The sequence below is a fragment of the Metarhizium acridum genome, assembly GCF_019434415.1.
Source record: "Metarhizium acridum strain ARSEF 324 chromosome Unknown scaffold_587, whole genome shotgun sequence".
In the NCBI taxonomy this organism is placed as follows: domain Eukaryota; kingdom Fungi; phylum Ascomycota; class Sordariomycetes; order Hypocreales; family Clavicipitaceae; genus Metarhizium; species Metarhizium acridum.
In genome coordinates this window covers 1,397,043-1,411,284 of record NW_027094049.1, presented here as the reverse complement: position 1 = coordinate 1,411,284, position 14,242 = coordinate 1,397,043, and the positions used below count along the sequence as shown (strand labels likewise).

The following is a 14,242-nucleotide window of genomic DNA, read 5'->3' as shown; positions in this document are numbered from 1 at the left end:
GCACGCCAGCAACAGGTCGACCCTGCAATGCCTTTGGAGGTTCCACCGGCTTCCCAAGTGGCGCAATGCGCTCCCAGAGCTCCGTATGTCCCCCGGGGCGCACCTCTGCTGCGCATGGGTCTTGGGCGAATCAGCGTCCATGATGCCAGAGTTTGGGGCAAGGCGAGTCCTGCATCGGCTGCGAGGACATCTCCAGTTCTGGAGCTTGACAAGGGCTGTGGCGTGTGCGTCGAGCTCTCGGCGCCTTGCTTCTTCTTGGTGGGTGTGTGACAGATGAGCCAAGATGGAGCCAGGCCAAGAGCAGGCTAACAGACAAGGTCTCTCTCTTCCTGACTTATAACCCAAACACCTTTGACTCAAACCCACCTGGAAGCCACCGAATTTTATTTCCATCTCGTCTGGCATCTCATTCCATGATCCTCCCTTCGGTCTCGACCACTTGACACGGCAGCGTACAGAATATTCTCGTGTCGACTGTCCTCCTCAATACCCAATCTCTCGTGACGTAGTTCGCGAGTCAGCCGACACAAGCCGCGGAGAGGCTCCTCTTTACGCCCTTGTTATTTTGTTTCTTTGCCTGCTCTGACTCGAGCCGTACGACAGTCGCAACTGCAGATCACGACACGCTGCGCTTTCTGTGTGACGATAATTTCTAGCAAATCATCCCGCAGAAGGGGCCACTTGCCGCTACAACCGCCTAACCCCCCCTCAGAGCTCTCCCAGTCTAATATATGGCCGTACCCAACGGAGCCGGGCACCGCCGTGTGCTTGACTTCGATACGTCCATACTGGTCAAATCCAGCATGGCTCGGGCTCTCTCTCCATCAGACACTGCTTCGCGATCTTCCTTCTCCTCTGTTCGGGAAAACGACGATGGGCTTGCCCAGACCTTTACTCGATCCAAAGTCTCGTCCTACATTGAGGCGCCCGAGGATGTTTTCGACGAGTCTCCCATCTCTGAGCTTCCCCAGCCTTCTTTCCAGGCGCCCTTGACTCAACCGCATAGCAAGCTTCATGGCTTTTGGTACCCGCCAGACAGCTTTAAAGGGTGGAGGGAAATCCCCATTAAGGGCAAGAAGGCGAGCCGGAGCTTCGACGATTTGCGCAAGCTGGGCATGAGCTGGGAGTCGCCACCTGCATCCCCCGCCCCAGTCAAGAAGCATCACACCGGTAGCTATGCCATCGGTGATGCTCCCCTGGAAAGGCTTCCCAGCGAGGTTCTGGCCTCCATCATTGACTTGCTAGTGGTCGAAATTCCTCCCAATGGACTGACCACGCGCAATACGGATTTAATGGCATTGCTTCTCACATCTCGATCTATTCATGCCACCACACTCACCACACTGTATCGCCACGTCACTATTCCTCACTCGCGGATCTTTCGCAAATTTCTCAACACCATTTCCGAGTACCCTTCTCTGGCCACCATTGTTCGACGGCTTGACTTTAGTCACTTCAATCCTTCCATGCTATTTTCCACCGCCAGCGAACGTGCCAAGACGCAGAATCTCACCACAGATACCCTCGCTCAGTGTCTTGGGCTCACTCCTTACCTGCAAGAGTTTTTAGCCCAGGAGTACATCGACACTGATCTCGGACCGCCCGTCCTTCGAAAACTGTTCTTCGACATGCCTAACTTGCGGGCGTTGGACTTTTGTGGCTGCTCATCCACAGTGTTCAAAAACTCCTTCAATGCAATTCTTGAAGACTCTTGGCCTGATGAGCTCTCTATCACTAGGCTTTCCTTTCACAAGTGCCTCGGTCTCCCATCGACAGTCTTCGAAACCATTCTGCCTCGACTCAGCAAACTGACCCATTTGGATGTAGCCGGCACACGCATTACCGACGAGGCTCTCGAGAGGATTCCTGCAACTGCGGAACTGACGCACCTAAACCTTGCCAAGTGCAAGGAGCTGTCTGCTGATTGTGTGGTCAAATTCGTTACGTCTCATCCTTCCACCAAAGACTCTCTTGTCTTCTTGAGCTTGGCTACCGACCCGACTAATCACCTGCTGCTTGGCAAGGAAGACATCGATGGTCTTCTTCCACGATTGCCCAAGACGCTCAAGTCTCTTAGCTTGCGTGGCAGTAGAATGCACGCCTCACACATCCCTGAACTCACCCGCCTTGCCCAAACGCTGGAGGAGCTTGCCGTCGGTCGTGGTTTGGACATGAGTGACATTCACAAGTTGTTCTGCCATGGTCAGGAATGGCTCCAGCATAATCTGAAATTCCTCGATATTTGCGATGTTGAGACGATTATTGGCAGTGCGAGCACCCTGCTCGCGCCTGCCTCTGCTCCGCTCCACGTTATTGAGATCGCGGAGCGGGCCTACGAACGTGCTGCCAAGGCCAACAAGAACCTTCAGCGAGTTGGCTGGGTTGCCAAGGAGTTTGGTAGCCGCTACTGGCTGGTGCGCATGAATGCGGACGGCTCTACGAGAGACAACGGTGGGCGATGGTGGAAGATGGGTGCGGAAAGCTGGGGTATGAGGAAGGTCCCCGTCGCAATAGCAGAAGTTGGTGGAATGTATGGTTCATTTATGTTTGGGCGACGGGTTTAATGGCTTCGTTTGCAACGGTCCGACAACTACGATTTTGATTTTTCTTCTTTACCATCATCAGCATCGCAAGAGGCATATCGCATCTCAACTTGGAATTTTGTACGTTTGGCGCTTTAGGGATTGTTTAAAGGCATGGAAAACGGCATACCCATCGATGAACAAAACGCGTACTGGGACTCGATACCAATTTGTTTCTACTAATTCCGGCGAGCATGAAGGAAAAGTGCATATGAAAACAAGCTTTCTTGTGTTTTCTAGGAATAACAGTTTTTCGAGCTTAGTAAAACATGCTAGGGAAATAATATATCCGATTAACAGATATTTCGCATTAATGCTTTGAAAAGAAAGGAAAAAAGGGGGCAACAAAGAAAAGTGAAAAGAAAAGAAGACGGGGGAAACTTGGGCAGTGACAAGTAGGAGTGCGTGTATCTTGCCCTGGCGTTCGTCACAGTTCAGGAGAATGACAAAAGTTTGCCTCCGTCAGCCATGGTTCACGCCTGCATAACCACCGCACTTAACTCAAGTAACAGTTAGAGTTTAACTTAAAGCATTCACGTTAATTTGCCGCCTTTTTTTTTAAGTTCGCCTCATCGCACTGTGATTTGATTCATAACTCAATTTCCCCTCTGGAACTCGGTACCTGCGTTGCAGTGCCGTCCCGGCGCCACCGGCTGCACGTGACTGCAATCGGAACAACGACTGACCCGCGGAGGCCAGCTTCCCGTGCCATAACGGACATCACCTAAATAGACAAGACCACAGGCTTCAAAACAACCTGCGACGAGTCTTTGGTGCTTGAGGTCATCGCCATGGCTCCCAAACAGGACACGCCGTTCCGCTCGGCGGATATGAGTATGGTGCAGCTGTACGTCTCCAACGAAATCGGTCGGGAGGTCGTCACTGCCCTTGGTGAGCTTGGATTGTGCCAGTTCCGAGATGTAAGGCTTCACACACACTCTCTCTCTCCATCCGACGCCATCACCGATGGAGCATCTGTCAAAGCTCAGAGCATTACCTAACGTTTCTTCAAATCACATAGCTCAACGAGGATGTGAGCGCCTTCCAGCGAACCTTTACGCAAGAGATCCGACGCCTTGACAATGTGGAGCGACAGCTGCGTACGTCATCGTGAGACTAAAACCCATCAGTCGGACGCAAGTTTCTAACGAGACATAGGATATTTTCATGCCCAGATGGAGAAAGCCGGGATTTCTCTCCGCAAGCTTGATTTGGACACGGATAGACTCGCCCCTCCGTCCACGTCTGAAATTGACGAACTCGCAGAGCGAAGCCAGAAGCTTGAACAACGAATTTTTGCTTTGAACGACAGCTACGAGACTCTGAAAAGGCGAGAAGGCGACCTCACCGAATGGAGGTGGGTTTTGCGAGAGGCTGGGAGCTTCTTTGACCGCGCCCACGGCAACGTCGAGGAGATCCGCGCTTCAATGGACAACGACGATGCTCCGCTTCTCCAGGACATTGAGCAGCACCACAGTGCCCCCGAGGTTGAGCGATCGTTTTCCGGCATGAACATTGGATTCGTGGCTGGCGTCATTACTAGAGAGCGTGTTGCGGCCTTTGAGCGTATTCTGTGGCGAACACTTCGTGGTAACTTGTACATGAACCAGTCCGAGATCCCTGAGCCACTCATCGACCCTACCAACAACGAATCTATCAACAAGAATGTCTTTGTCATCTTCGCCCATGGCAAGGAGATTCTGGCCAAGATTCGAAAGATCTCCGAATCTATGGGCGCTGAGGTCTACAGCGTCGACGAGAACAGCGATCTTCGACGCGACCAAATCCACGAAGTTAACAACCGATTGCAGGATGTCCAGAACGTCCTCCGAAACACCCAGGCCACGCTGGAAGCCGAGTTGAACCAGATCTCTCAGTCTCTTTCTGCGTGGATGGTTCTCATTGCGAAGGAGAAGGCGGTCTACAGTACTCTGAACCTGTTTTCCTACGACCGTGCCCGCCGAACCTTGATTGCTGAAGCTTGGTGTCCCACCAATGACATGCCCTTGATTCGATCGACTCTTCAGGATGTCACCAACAGAGCTGGCCTCTCGGTTCCCTCCATCATCAATGAGATTCGGACAAACAAGACACCTCCAACCTATCTGAAGACCAACAAGTTTACCGAGGGATTCCAGACCATTGTCAACGCCTATGGTACTGCCACTTATCAGGAAGTCAACCCGGCCATGCCGGTCTTTGTTACATTTCCTTTTCTCTTTGCCGTCATGTTTGGTGATTTTGGCCACGCCATGATCATGTTGTCAGCTGCTCTCGCCATGATTTACTGGGAAAAGTCGCTTGAAAAGGTGACGTTTGAGCTCTTTGCCATGGTCTTTTACGGCCGATACATTGCGTTGGTCATGGCCGTGTTCTCAATCTTCACCGGTCTGATCTACAACGACGTCTTTTCCAAGTCCATGACCCTCTTCCCCAGCGCTTGGGAGTTCGAGAAACCCGATGGCTGGCAACCTGGCCAGACTATTGAAGCGAAGCTAAACGGCCACGGCTACCGATATCCCTTTGGTCTCGACTGGGCTTGGCATGGGTCAGAGAACACTCTTCTATTCAGCAACAGTTACAAAATGAAGATGAGTATTATTCTTGGCTGGGCTCACATGACTTACTCGCTCTGTTTCTCCTACATCAATGCCAAACATTTCAAAAGGCCCATCGACATCTGGGGCAATTTTATCCCCGGCATGATTTTCTTCCAGTCCATCTTTGGTTATCTGGTTGTGTGCATCATTTACAAGTGGACCGTCGATTGGAAGAACGCCGACCCGACCATTGGAGGGCAGCCGCCCGGCCTCTTGAACATGCTTATCTACATGTTCCTCCAGCCCGGAAAATTGGACGTTCCACTCTACAAAGGTCAAGCCACTGTTCAGGTCATTCTCCTCCTCCTTGCCTTCGCTCAGGTCCCTATTCTTCTCTTCCTCAAGCCATTCTACCTCCGTTGGGAGCACAACAGGGCTGGCGCCAAGGGCTATCGCGGTATTGGCGAGACGTCCCGTGTTAGTGCATTGGATGGCGATGATGAGAACGAAGGTCTGGTCAACGGCCACGGCAATAGCTTTGACGACGATGGCGAAGGCGTTGCTATGATCTCGCAGAACATTAACGAAGAGCACGAGGAGTTTGAATTTGGTGAAGTCATGATTCATCAAGTTATCCACACTATTGGTATGTTGGGCTCTGGTGTATACACAGTATACTTTTTTAAAACTGACTGACTGGTGTGTAGAATTTTGCTTAAACTGTGTTTCTCACACCGCCTCATACCTCCGTCTATGGGCCCTGTCACTCGCTCACCAGCAGCTCAGCATTGTGCTCTGGGACATGACACTCGGTCCCACCCTCAAGACTCCTGGCGTCCTTGGTGTGGTTATGATTGTTGCCGGTTTCTACCTCTGGTTCTTCCTCAGTAAGCCTTCTTCTAGATCCTGTACATTAGGACGCGCCACTAACAAAATCGGTAGCCATTGCTATTTTGGTCTGCATGGAAGGCACCAGTGCCATGTTGCACTCTCTCCGATTGGCATGGGTCGAGTCCTTCTCCAAGTTTGCCGAGTTTGCAGGATGGCCGTTTGCGCCGTTTTCATTCAATACGCTGTTGGAAGAGACGGAGGAACTGAAAGAGTTCTTGGGATGAGGGTAGCATTCTTGCTCCTCGCTTTTTTTTTTTTTCTTTCCTTTTTTACTTTGTAGACCTAGGTAGCCCTGTATAACAAGAAATACACCCTAGATTATTATTGAAGTTTCCAATGATCATGGTCATGATAATACGCAATTCCGGTATCATCAGGCCGCAACCTCCACCTTGTCAGTCCTTGCTCAGGTCCCGGCGTCATTATCCAACCATGGACTATTGCCGCGGTGTCGATTCACTGCAGAGAGAGGGGGGGGGAAAAGGCACTTTGTCACTTGGATATTTCTACTCGACCTACCATTTGGTCTTATACATATTCCCATGGCGCCTTGTAAGAAGAAAAAAAAAGATTTATCCCCAGAGCGGCGCCGAGACTTCCACGCCCCGTTCCACCACGGCTCTCACTCTGTCTGCAAACACCTTATTCGTACACTCCACCTCCAGATCTTCCAGCCACACTGTCGCCAGCATCTTGTCCACCTTGATCGACACGCCGGGCACGGGAATGCCAATCTTGTGCAAGCGCTCGAGTTCCTTCTTTTTACGCTCTTCCACGTCTGTGCTCGCGCCGTCTACGTCCATGGACTCATCCTGGGATTCCGATTCGGGGAGGCGGGGTGATTCGACGGGCGATACGTTGTCCGCGCCGAACTGGGCCTCGAGGAACCAGAATAGCCGCTCGAGGCGATCTTCCGCCGAGGGGTGGGCGTGAGGGTTTGTCCCGTTGGCGACGAGTTCGTGGGCGTGCTGTTTTGACGAGCGCTTGACGGCGGCGGGGGAGGATTCGACGCTAAACAGGACGGCCATGACGGAGTCGGCGATGCCGTCGTTGAGCATGTTGCCCTCCCATTCGAGCTCGACCTCGCCGTTGTTGCGGTACCGGACTGTCACGCAGCCCATGACGAGGTATGCCGCCACCAGGGCGGCGACTTCTTCATCCGCCGGTTCTTCGGGCTTGTACTCCTCCTCGTCTTCGTCTTGGACTGCTCCTGGGGTCGTGCCGTTCTTAACGCCGTTGCCGTTGGCCGTCTGGGCGCGTCGCATTTCGGGCAGTTCTTCGACGGTGCCGAACGTGCCCTCTAGCGCCCACTTGATGAGGTCGATGCCGGCGGCGCTAAGGGTGAGGCGCTGTTTGCAGGTAATGGTGGTTGTGTTGAGGCCCGCGTATTCACGGAGGTCCTCGGGCGCCATGAGGGAGAGTTTGAAGTCGTTTTGGACAAGGACTCCTGTTACGAGGGGCGCGGAGGCGCTGTCGACGTTGACGTCTTGGGGGGGCGGGATCGAAGCGAGTTTGCCGACGACCTTGGCCATCTTATCGCCCTTGAAGGGGATGCGCAGTTCTTCGCAGTTGCGAGGCGAGTAGACTTTTACCTTGGTGGTTTTGGAGGCGTTGAGGGAGAGAAGTTTGGATTTGAGACGCATCATGTTGTGTTGTTCGCCATGGACGAGGATCTATGAGTTTGTTTTTTTCTCTCGTTAGTATTGGGGAGAGCTGTGCCTGTATGCAGCGGGACGGGACAAGATGGGAGGGGAAAACATACGACGACTGGTGCAGCCACTTCCTCGATGAACTCTCGGTTCTCGACACCATCAACGTGTGCAGCAAACGAGTATTCTGCAACGCTGCATCGTCGGGGGATGAGAACCCTCTCCGACTCTCCGCCCGGCGCTCTTCGTCCTGCGGCGAGGTTACGAGACATGACTGCTGGGATTTGGTCCGGTTCCTGCATGATTTGCCGGGCCATTGTGCCCTCGACGCTGTAACCTGTGATGATGACGCCATTTTTCTCGTTGGGCGCCCACCTTTCAAACAGCTCTCTGCTAACACCGCTCTGAAGCATACCCGGACTGGCGAGCATAACGCAGCCGCCGACGTCGTCAAAGCGGTCCAGGTTCTTGAGCGACCGGATGTACTTGAAATCCCACGGTCCTCCTTGGCCAGCACCATCTCCGCTGGCTTCGGCTTCGGCCATGCGCTCTCGGAAAAGGCGCTTGATGTTATCGTTCATGGCGCCGACATATGTTTGATAGACAACCATGCATTTCCTGGCGAGATTACTCGCATAGTAGATGGGGTATTTTTGGAACTCGGGGTGCTTTCCCCAGTATTCGTCCAAGATGAGGAGGAGTTCTTGTGCTCTCCCAAGGGCAAAGACGGGTAGTAATGCGCGACCGCCTCTGTTGAGAATGCCGGTGATGGACTTCATCAGGGCTTGCTCGCGCTCAAGCCGGGGAACGTGGGAGGCGATGCCGTACGTCGATTCTGTAATGAGCACGTCAATTTTGACGTCCTTGGGTACTTCAGCAGAGACCAAGTGCCGATCTTGCTCGCGGGAGTAGTCTCCGGTAAAGAAGATGTTGAGCCCAGCAATCTCGATGAGGAACATGGCCGCCCCCAACACATGGCCGGCAGGGTATGGAGTGATTCGGATGGAGGAGATGGTGTGAGTGGTGTGGTAGTCAATGGCTTCTATTTGAGAAAATGTATTCAAGTGATCTTGCTCCGTGTATACCGGCTGCGTTGTGGAATTCGAAGACGTGTTGCCGACTCGGACGCTGTCTTGGATAAGCCATTTGTAGATAGCTTTGGTCGGATGCGTCATGAAGACACGGCCGCGGAAATTAGTCTTGGCGAGGACATAAGGTAATGAGGCAGCATGGTCGACGTGGAAACTGTTGCGAGCGTGTCATTAGCTTGTGAACAAGTTCTATTGAGTGCCGGCGGTGCTTCGAGCTTGGCAAACGATGGGGATGATCACGAGCAGGGAGCAAACAGAGGCAGAGGGTAGAATGGCATAATGTATTCATTTTATACGGTACACAGGCGTATGGTATCATGACAGGTACAATTTTTCTTGATTGAAAGAAAAAGAAAAAAAAATAGAATGCAACATGTCCGCCCATTGCATTTGAATACCAAGCTTGTGTCTGGTCATGGCCAAAACCGCATTGGCGGGTGTCAAGGGTGTGAGAACTTACTGGCTAATGAGAAGTACATCTACGGTGCTAAGATCAAAATCGTCGTAGAATGGGAGAGCGGCGAGGCCATCGTACGCAGGGTGTTGCCCGGCATCGAGCTGTAGGAGAAAAAGAGGTCAGCTCCGAGAGGCTCGTGATGCGGCAATGCGACAGAAAGCTATTTACCATGACGGTTTTGCCCTTGTACTGAATAATATGGCATGATCGACCGACTTCGTTGCCGCCACCTAGACAGAGAAACATGAGTTCGTCGGAAGGGTCAACGGGCTCTTCGGCCGCAGCCGCAGCCGCATTCATTGCCGACGCTTTTCGTTTTGAAGCCATGGTAGCGACGGGCGGGCGAGGGTTGAGTCTGCGGTCGTTTTCACATGGGCGACGGCGGGTCTCTTCCTAAACAATTACTAGCGCACAAGTACGAATATCACATCCGCATAATTCGACGGAGCTGCTACGCACGCAGCGTCTTTCATGACACCAACAATGTCAATATGACGGAAGCGCAAGGCAGAGGCTATGAGCTTGGTGGTGTTGAAGGTTGATGGGTCCGGAAAAACATCGGCCATGACAAACGCGCTCGCAGCCTCTGGAGCCGAGAAGGCGTGGGACGCGGAAACGCAGGAGGCGGCATCACGTGACTTTAAATTTACGCAGCCCCCGATCTCTCGTTGAAGCTGCCTTCTCTCGACTCTGGCCAGCACCGCAACCGATAAACTCGCTCCCACGACCCTGCCGATCTCGCCTCCGCGCGCAACATCGCGCCAGCTCTCAAGAATTGTTATTTTCACCGAGAAACGATTGATACACCGCTCTGGAGCGCCTGGCGGGTTCTGCGCGTCGGATGGGAGGATCCACGTCTGTTGTGGCAGGCTTCCGTGCCTGCTGAGAGCATCAACACCCTCGCCTTGCAGGGCCGTGTCTTCGCCGCCTGCCTCTGTCGCCGTGCCTCAAGGCTCGGCGGCTGATTACTCACCATGGCTCAACCTCAGTCGCAGGTCCCGCCGCGGGCCTTTTCACCCCCGCAACACAGTCCTTCACCAGCCGGCTCACAGCCGGGTTTCGCGTTGCCACCGAACAAGAGAGTCAGAACCGATGGTGGCCCAGCTTCGCAGCCAGGCTCTCCGTACGCCGTTACGCCTTATGCTGCCAGTCCGGGCGCTGCAGGAAGTCCGCCTCTGAATGCTGCGTCGCCGACATTTCCGCAATCAACACCCATGTCTTCTGGGTACAACACTCCGTATACAAACGGCCACACTGCACCGGGCTTGAACCTTCCTGATGCGCGTGCGGGCGCCAGCACGCCTCCCTTGAATACACCACAGCCTCCACCTCCGCCGATACCGATTCCCCAGTACACAAACGCGGCGATGGCGCCGATGCCGCAAGCAATGGCATCGCCGGCGCCACTGCCCAATGTCATGGGGCCTCCCCAACGACCGGCCGAGAGACCGACCAAGGACTACGAGTATGATGTCACGGATTCGCTGGCGGGTACTGGTATCGATTTGAGGGCAGAGGAGCAGTACATGTCTGAGCTGTACTCTAATGCTATGGATGCAAATTCGGAAGCCAGGACCGGGTTTGCTCAACATCCGGCCGGAGGTAAATCTTCATTCTACGGGGCTGGTCCGGCAAACCAACCGCCCGAAACTACGTCGGAGCAAGACCAGATGCAGCTCGCTGCAAAGGCGGCTGAGCAAGCTTGGGCCGACGCATCCATGCGGCTGGCCGTTCAGCGAACGCAAGAGATTAACGACCCTTTCCTCTTGGTTGCCATTCTTCATCGCAGGGCGGAAAAGATTGCAAAAGACAACCACATCAGTCTCAATCTAGACATGAAGAACAACGCACAAACAATGGGTAAGATGCGCCTGCCTGAACAGTTCCCGGCCCCCACAGTCACAGTCAAGGTCGAACCCGGTCCCGATTCGACAATGATACATACTACTGGATCTTACATCCCTCACGACTCGTATCTCGTGGATCAGCTGGCATTGATGTCTATTGCCACAAAGCAACGGCTACGCGAGATGGTTGAAGACGCGGGCGTCGTTGCCGCAAATAGGCAGAAGACGTCACATGGAGAAATTCCCGAGGAATGGGCTGCCGCGGCGGCGCCTATGAATGCAGAACCTCTAGGTGCGGCAGCAGAGGTTGGATCAGCGACAGAAGAGGGCGAGGATGGTGTTGTTGCAGTTTCGTCCGACACTGCACCCCTAAAACGTGAGATTTCGTGTAGTCCCTTTGTTTGTTTTCTTTGTATTGTGCTCGCGACTGATTTATGACAGGCTCCGCCGACGAAGCTGGGTTGGGAGATGGCGCCAAGTCGTCAAAGAAATTGGCCAAGATATCGTCGTTTATGACGTTGACGATGAGAGAGCTGGCAAGACAAGAACGCGAGTGGGAAGAAGCCCGTTTACGCCGACGGCAAAAACGCAAGGACGGGCCGGGAGACGCCGCTACTCCATCACGGTCTGGTAGTATGGCACCCGGAACACCAGGATCGGTGGCGCCCGAGTCAGACAAGCCAATGACGAAGAAGGAGATGAAGAAGAACCAAGCACTCAAAGCAGCAGAGGCAAACAGTCACGCAAACCAAAACTTGACCAGCAGCATGTTTGCAGGGCTGGGCGGCAAGAGCAGTCTGTTTGGCAAGAAGAAGGGAGCCAAGACATACGACTGGATGAACGTAGGTCGTGGAGGAAGCGGCACGAGCACGCCGACAAAAGCAGCAGCCGGGGGTGGCAAGGGAATCAACGGCACACCTGGAGCGGCATCACCGGCAAACCTGGCCATGACAACAGAGGGACGAAACCGATTGGGCACATGGCGAGAGGACAAAGAAAAGGGAAAGAATATCCAACTACGAGACTGGGTGGTGGTGTTGGAGAGGGACGGACGCGAGTCCAAGGCCCTGCAACAAGCGTATATCCACTTGGATGCCTCCAATCCGAAGTGATGGAGTAAACGGGAACGGAAGGATGGCTAGAATCAAAGGGCTGCAAGAGGTTTTCTGTGATGGTCATCCGGGCTTTTTGACAGATACCCAGCGCCGTGTATGATTGTCTCGATTTTTGACTTTTGACTCTTTTTTTTTTTTTTTTTTTTTTTTCCCTCCTCTTATGGTGTCTTGTTGATTTTCTCGTCAGCCCGGCGTTTTTTACATGCAAAAAGGCGTAGGAAAGGTTGATTTGGGTTGGGGGGCTTCCCGGCATCTTGTTATCTAGTTTGCGGGTAAAGAATCGGTAGCATCGCAATAGATGCGTAGTATTAATGAAGTTGCGGCGCCACGGGTGAAGTGATGGGGATGGTCTTTGTAAGCGGCAGCATCTGGGGCTGTGACACTCAATCAGGTGGGATGGTGGATCTGCATGTCGGATTTGGACCAGACCTCACCTCAACCAACCCATCAACCACAGGTCACCTCGGCTTGCGCAGCGACCACGACGCAAAGCCCAAGTTCACCATGGCGATTGCAGTTTGTTGATGCTACACACCCCCTTGTGCTGTCTCTGTCTAACCAGATCCCAGGCAGTCGGGCAGATCTGTTCCACGGCGTCGGTGAAAGCCAATCTCGACCAGTGTGTGAGACTGGTTTCCAAAGCAGCCGTCGGCGGAGCAAAGGTACGTACGTCCAAGGGACGGACAAAGACGGCAGGGTGGGAGTGAGACGGTCGTGCCAAGATTGATAAGCCAGTGTCGATGCTGCGCTCCGTACAGATGCTGCGCTTCTTGGGTGAGACATGGGCAGGGCGGATTGTCTCGAGGAGAAAAGACAATGACGACGGATGTGTCGCCTCTTGGGTGTTGGCGTACAACAACCACGCAGTCACTCACCACCTCGCCAGGTCCTCTTCCTCCCCGAGGCATCAGACTACCTGGCGCACAATGCACAAGAGTCCCTCGCCCTCGCGCAACCGCAGTCCACGTCTCCGTTTGTCCAGGGCCTCTGCGCCGCCGCCAAGTCGCACTCGGTGGCCGTCCACGTCGGCGTCCACGAACCGCTCCCGGGGCGGCCCACGTCCAAGCTGCTCAACCGCGCCCTCTACATCTCGCCCGCGGGGGACGTGGTCGACGCGGCGTCGTACGACAAGCTCCACGTCTTTGACTACGCCAACCTCAGGGAAAGCGACTCGGTGCAGCCAGGATCCAGCCTCACGGCCCCGTTTGACTCGCCCGTGGGCCGCATCGGCAGCCTCATCTGCTTTGATGTGCGATTCGCCGAGCCGGCCCTCGCCCTGGCGCAGCCGGGGCCCGGGAGCCCGTGGTCCCGGCGGCCGGCGCAGGTCCTCACGTATCCCAGCGCCTTTACGCTGCGCACGGGACGGGCACACTGGGAGGCGCTGCTGCGCGGCAGGGCCATCGAGGCGCAGAGTTGGGTTGTGGCCGCGGCCCAGGTTGGGAGACACAACGACAAGAGGGCCAGCTACGGACGCAGTTTGGTCGTTGACCCGTGGGGGGAGGTCAGGCTAAGACTGGGAGGGACCCGGAACGACGAGGGCGAGGCCGAGGACGGCGCCGTCGAGGAGATTGGCTTTGTGGATTTGGATCTGGCGCTTTGGGAGACGGTTCGGCGGGAGATGCCGCTGAAGAGGAGGTGAGTCTTGACCATCATGACGCGTGTTGAAGAGTTGCTAAATCGTTGGCTGGCAGGGATGATGTATATCCGGAGCTGTGAGTCTTTTGGGTATAGCTACGGATGATGAAGACATGCTTCTTGCCTTTTCTCTGGCTGTGATGACGATCCCTAGCGTCTGTTGCCGCGCTGCCAACCTTTTCTCGTGAATGCTGGTTCTGCCCGAGCAGTCATGTATGGGGCATACAGGACGTCGACCCAACCGCACAGTAAGTGAATAAAATGTCACGATGCTAGTAAAACTCGGGCAACGCGACCAACACGCGGTAATGACGGCTACGGCGGTCCGCTAAGCCCGCACCGCCCAACACCATCCTCGCCCACCACGCACAGATGCCACCAGACGAAGAGCCTTAGTTATTCCGTCGTTGCTGCGTATCAGGGACACGACCAACC

General features: G+C 54.3%; 5 protein-coding genes across 6 annotated transcripts; 4 read left to right on the top strand and 1 right to left on the bottom strand.

The window, feature by feature from the left end:
• Window positions 1–355: 355 nt before the first annotated feature.
• On the top strand, window positions 356–3,130 carry J3458_022168 (uncharacterized protein). Its single transcript, XM_007811057.2, has one exon. It carries the CDS (start codon window positions 732–734, stop codon window positions 2,562–2,564), a length of 1,833 nt encoding a protein of 610 aa, XP_007809248.2. The 5' UTR covers window positions 356–731; the 3' UTR covers window positions 2,565–3,130.
• Window positions 3,131–3,323: 193 nt separating this feature from the next.
• VPH1_2 (H(+)-transporting V0 sector ATPase subunit a) lies at window positions 3,324–6,095 on the top strand. The gene is made up of 3 exons (XM_066122968.1): window positions 3,324–3,502; window positions 3,604–3,682; window positions 3,741–6,095. Exons 1-3 carry the CDS (start codon window positions 3,374–3,376, stop codon window positions 5,816–5,818), a joined length of 2,286 nt encoding a protein of 761 aa, XP_065972190.1. The 5' UTR covers window positions 3,324–3,373; the 3' UTR covers window positions 5,819–6,095.
• On the bottom strand, window positions 6,065–9,719 carry YSH1_3 (endoribonuclease ysh1). Of its 2 annotated transcripts, XM_007811059.2 has the most exons (4): window positions 9,379–9,719; window positions 9,214–9,311; window positions 7,776–8,907; window positions 6,065–7,686 (listed from the first exon to the last, which is right to left on the bottom strand). In XM_007811059.2, the coding sequence occupies exons 1-4, from the start codon at window positions 9,535–9,537 to the stop codon at window positions 6,586–6,588; spliced, it is 2,490 nt and encodes an 829-aa protein (XP_007809250.2). In that variant the 5' UTR covers window positions 9,538–9,719; the 3' UTR covers window positions 6,065–6,585. The 2 variants fall into 2 exon arrangements, with proteins under 2 accessions (XP_007809250.2, XP_065972189.1); XM_066122967.1 differs by having other exon boundaries at window positions 7,776–9,311.
• A 465-nt stretch (window positions 9,720–10,184) lies between these two features.
• J3458_022165 (uncharacterized protein) lies at window positions 10,185–12,169 on the top strand (the record flags this gene model as incomplete). Its single annotated transcript, XM_007811060.2, has 2 exons — window positions 10,185–11,433; window positions 11,499–12,169. 2 exons carry the CDS (start codon window positions 10,185–10,187, stop codon window positions 12,167–12,169), a joined length of 1,920 nt encoding a protein of 639 aa, XP_007809251.2.
• An 829-nt stretch (window positions 12,170–12,998) lies between these two features.
• Window positions 12,999–13,888, top strand: J3458_022164 (uncharacterized protein; the record flags this gene model as incomplete). Its single annotated transcript, XM_007811061.2, has 2 exons — window positions 12,999–13,807; window positions 13,864–13,888. The coding sequence occupies 2 exons, from the start codon at window positions 12,999–13,001 to the stop codon at window positions 13,886–13,888; spliced, it is 834 nt and encodes a 277-aa protein (XP_007809252.2).
• Between the last annotated feature and the right edge of the window lie 354 nt (window positions 13,889–14,242).

What these genes read in the sequence shown, in the direction of transcription:
- J3458_022168 (XM_007811057.2), top strand. Translation starts at nt 732, where the DNA reads ATGGCCGTACCCAACGGAGCCGGGCACCGCCGTGTGCTTGACTTCGAT.
- VPH1_2 (XM_066122968.1), top strand. Translation starts at nt 3,374, where the DNA reads ATGGCTCCCAAACAGGACACGCCGTTCCGCTCGGCGGATATGAGTATG. An exon ending in GATTGTGCCAGTTCCGAGAT is followed by an intron (nt 3,503 to 3,603) that starts GTAAGGCTTCAC and finishes CAAATCACATAG; the next exon opens with CTCAACGAGGATGTGAGCGC. An exon ending in CAATGTGGAGCGACAGCTGC is followed by an intron (nt 3,683 to 3,740) that starts GTACGTCATCGT and finishes AACGAGACATAG; the next exon opens with GATATTTTCATGCCCAGATG.
- YSH1_3 (XM_007811059.2), bottom strand. Translation starts at nt 9,537, where the DNA reads ATGGCTTCAAAACGAAAAGCGTCGGCAATGAATGCGGCTGCGGCTGCG. An exon ending in GATGTACTTCTCATTAGCCA is followed by an intron (nt 8,908 to 9,213) that starts GTAAGTTCTCAC and finishes CGCTCGCAACAG; the next exon opens with TTTCCACGTCGACCATGCTG. An exon ending in AAGTGGCTGCACCAGTCGTC is followed by an intron (nt 7,687 to 7,775) that starts GTATGTTTTCCC and finishes ACAAACTCATAG; the next exon opens with ATCCTCGTCCATGGCGAACA.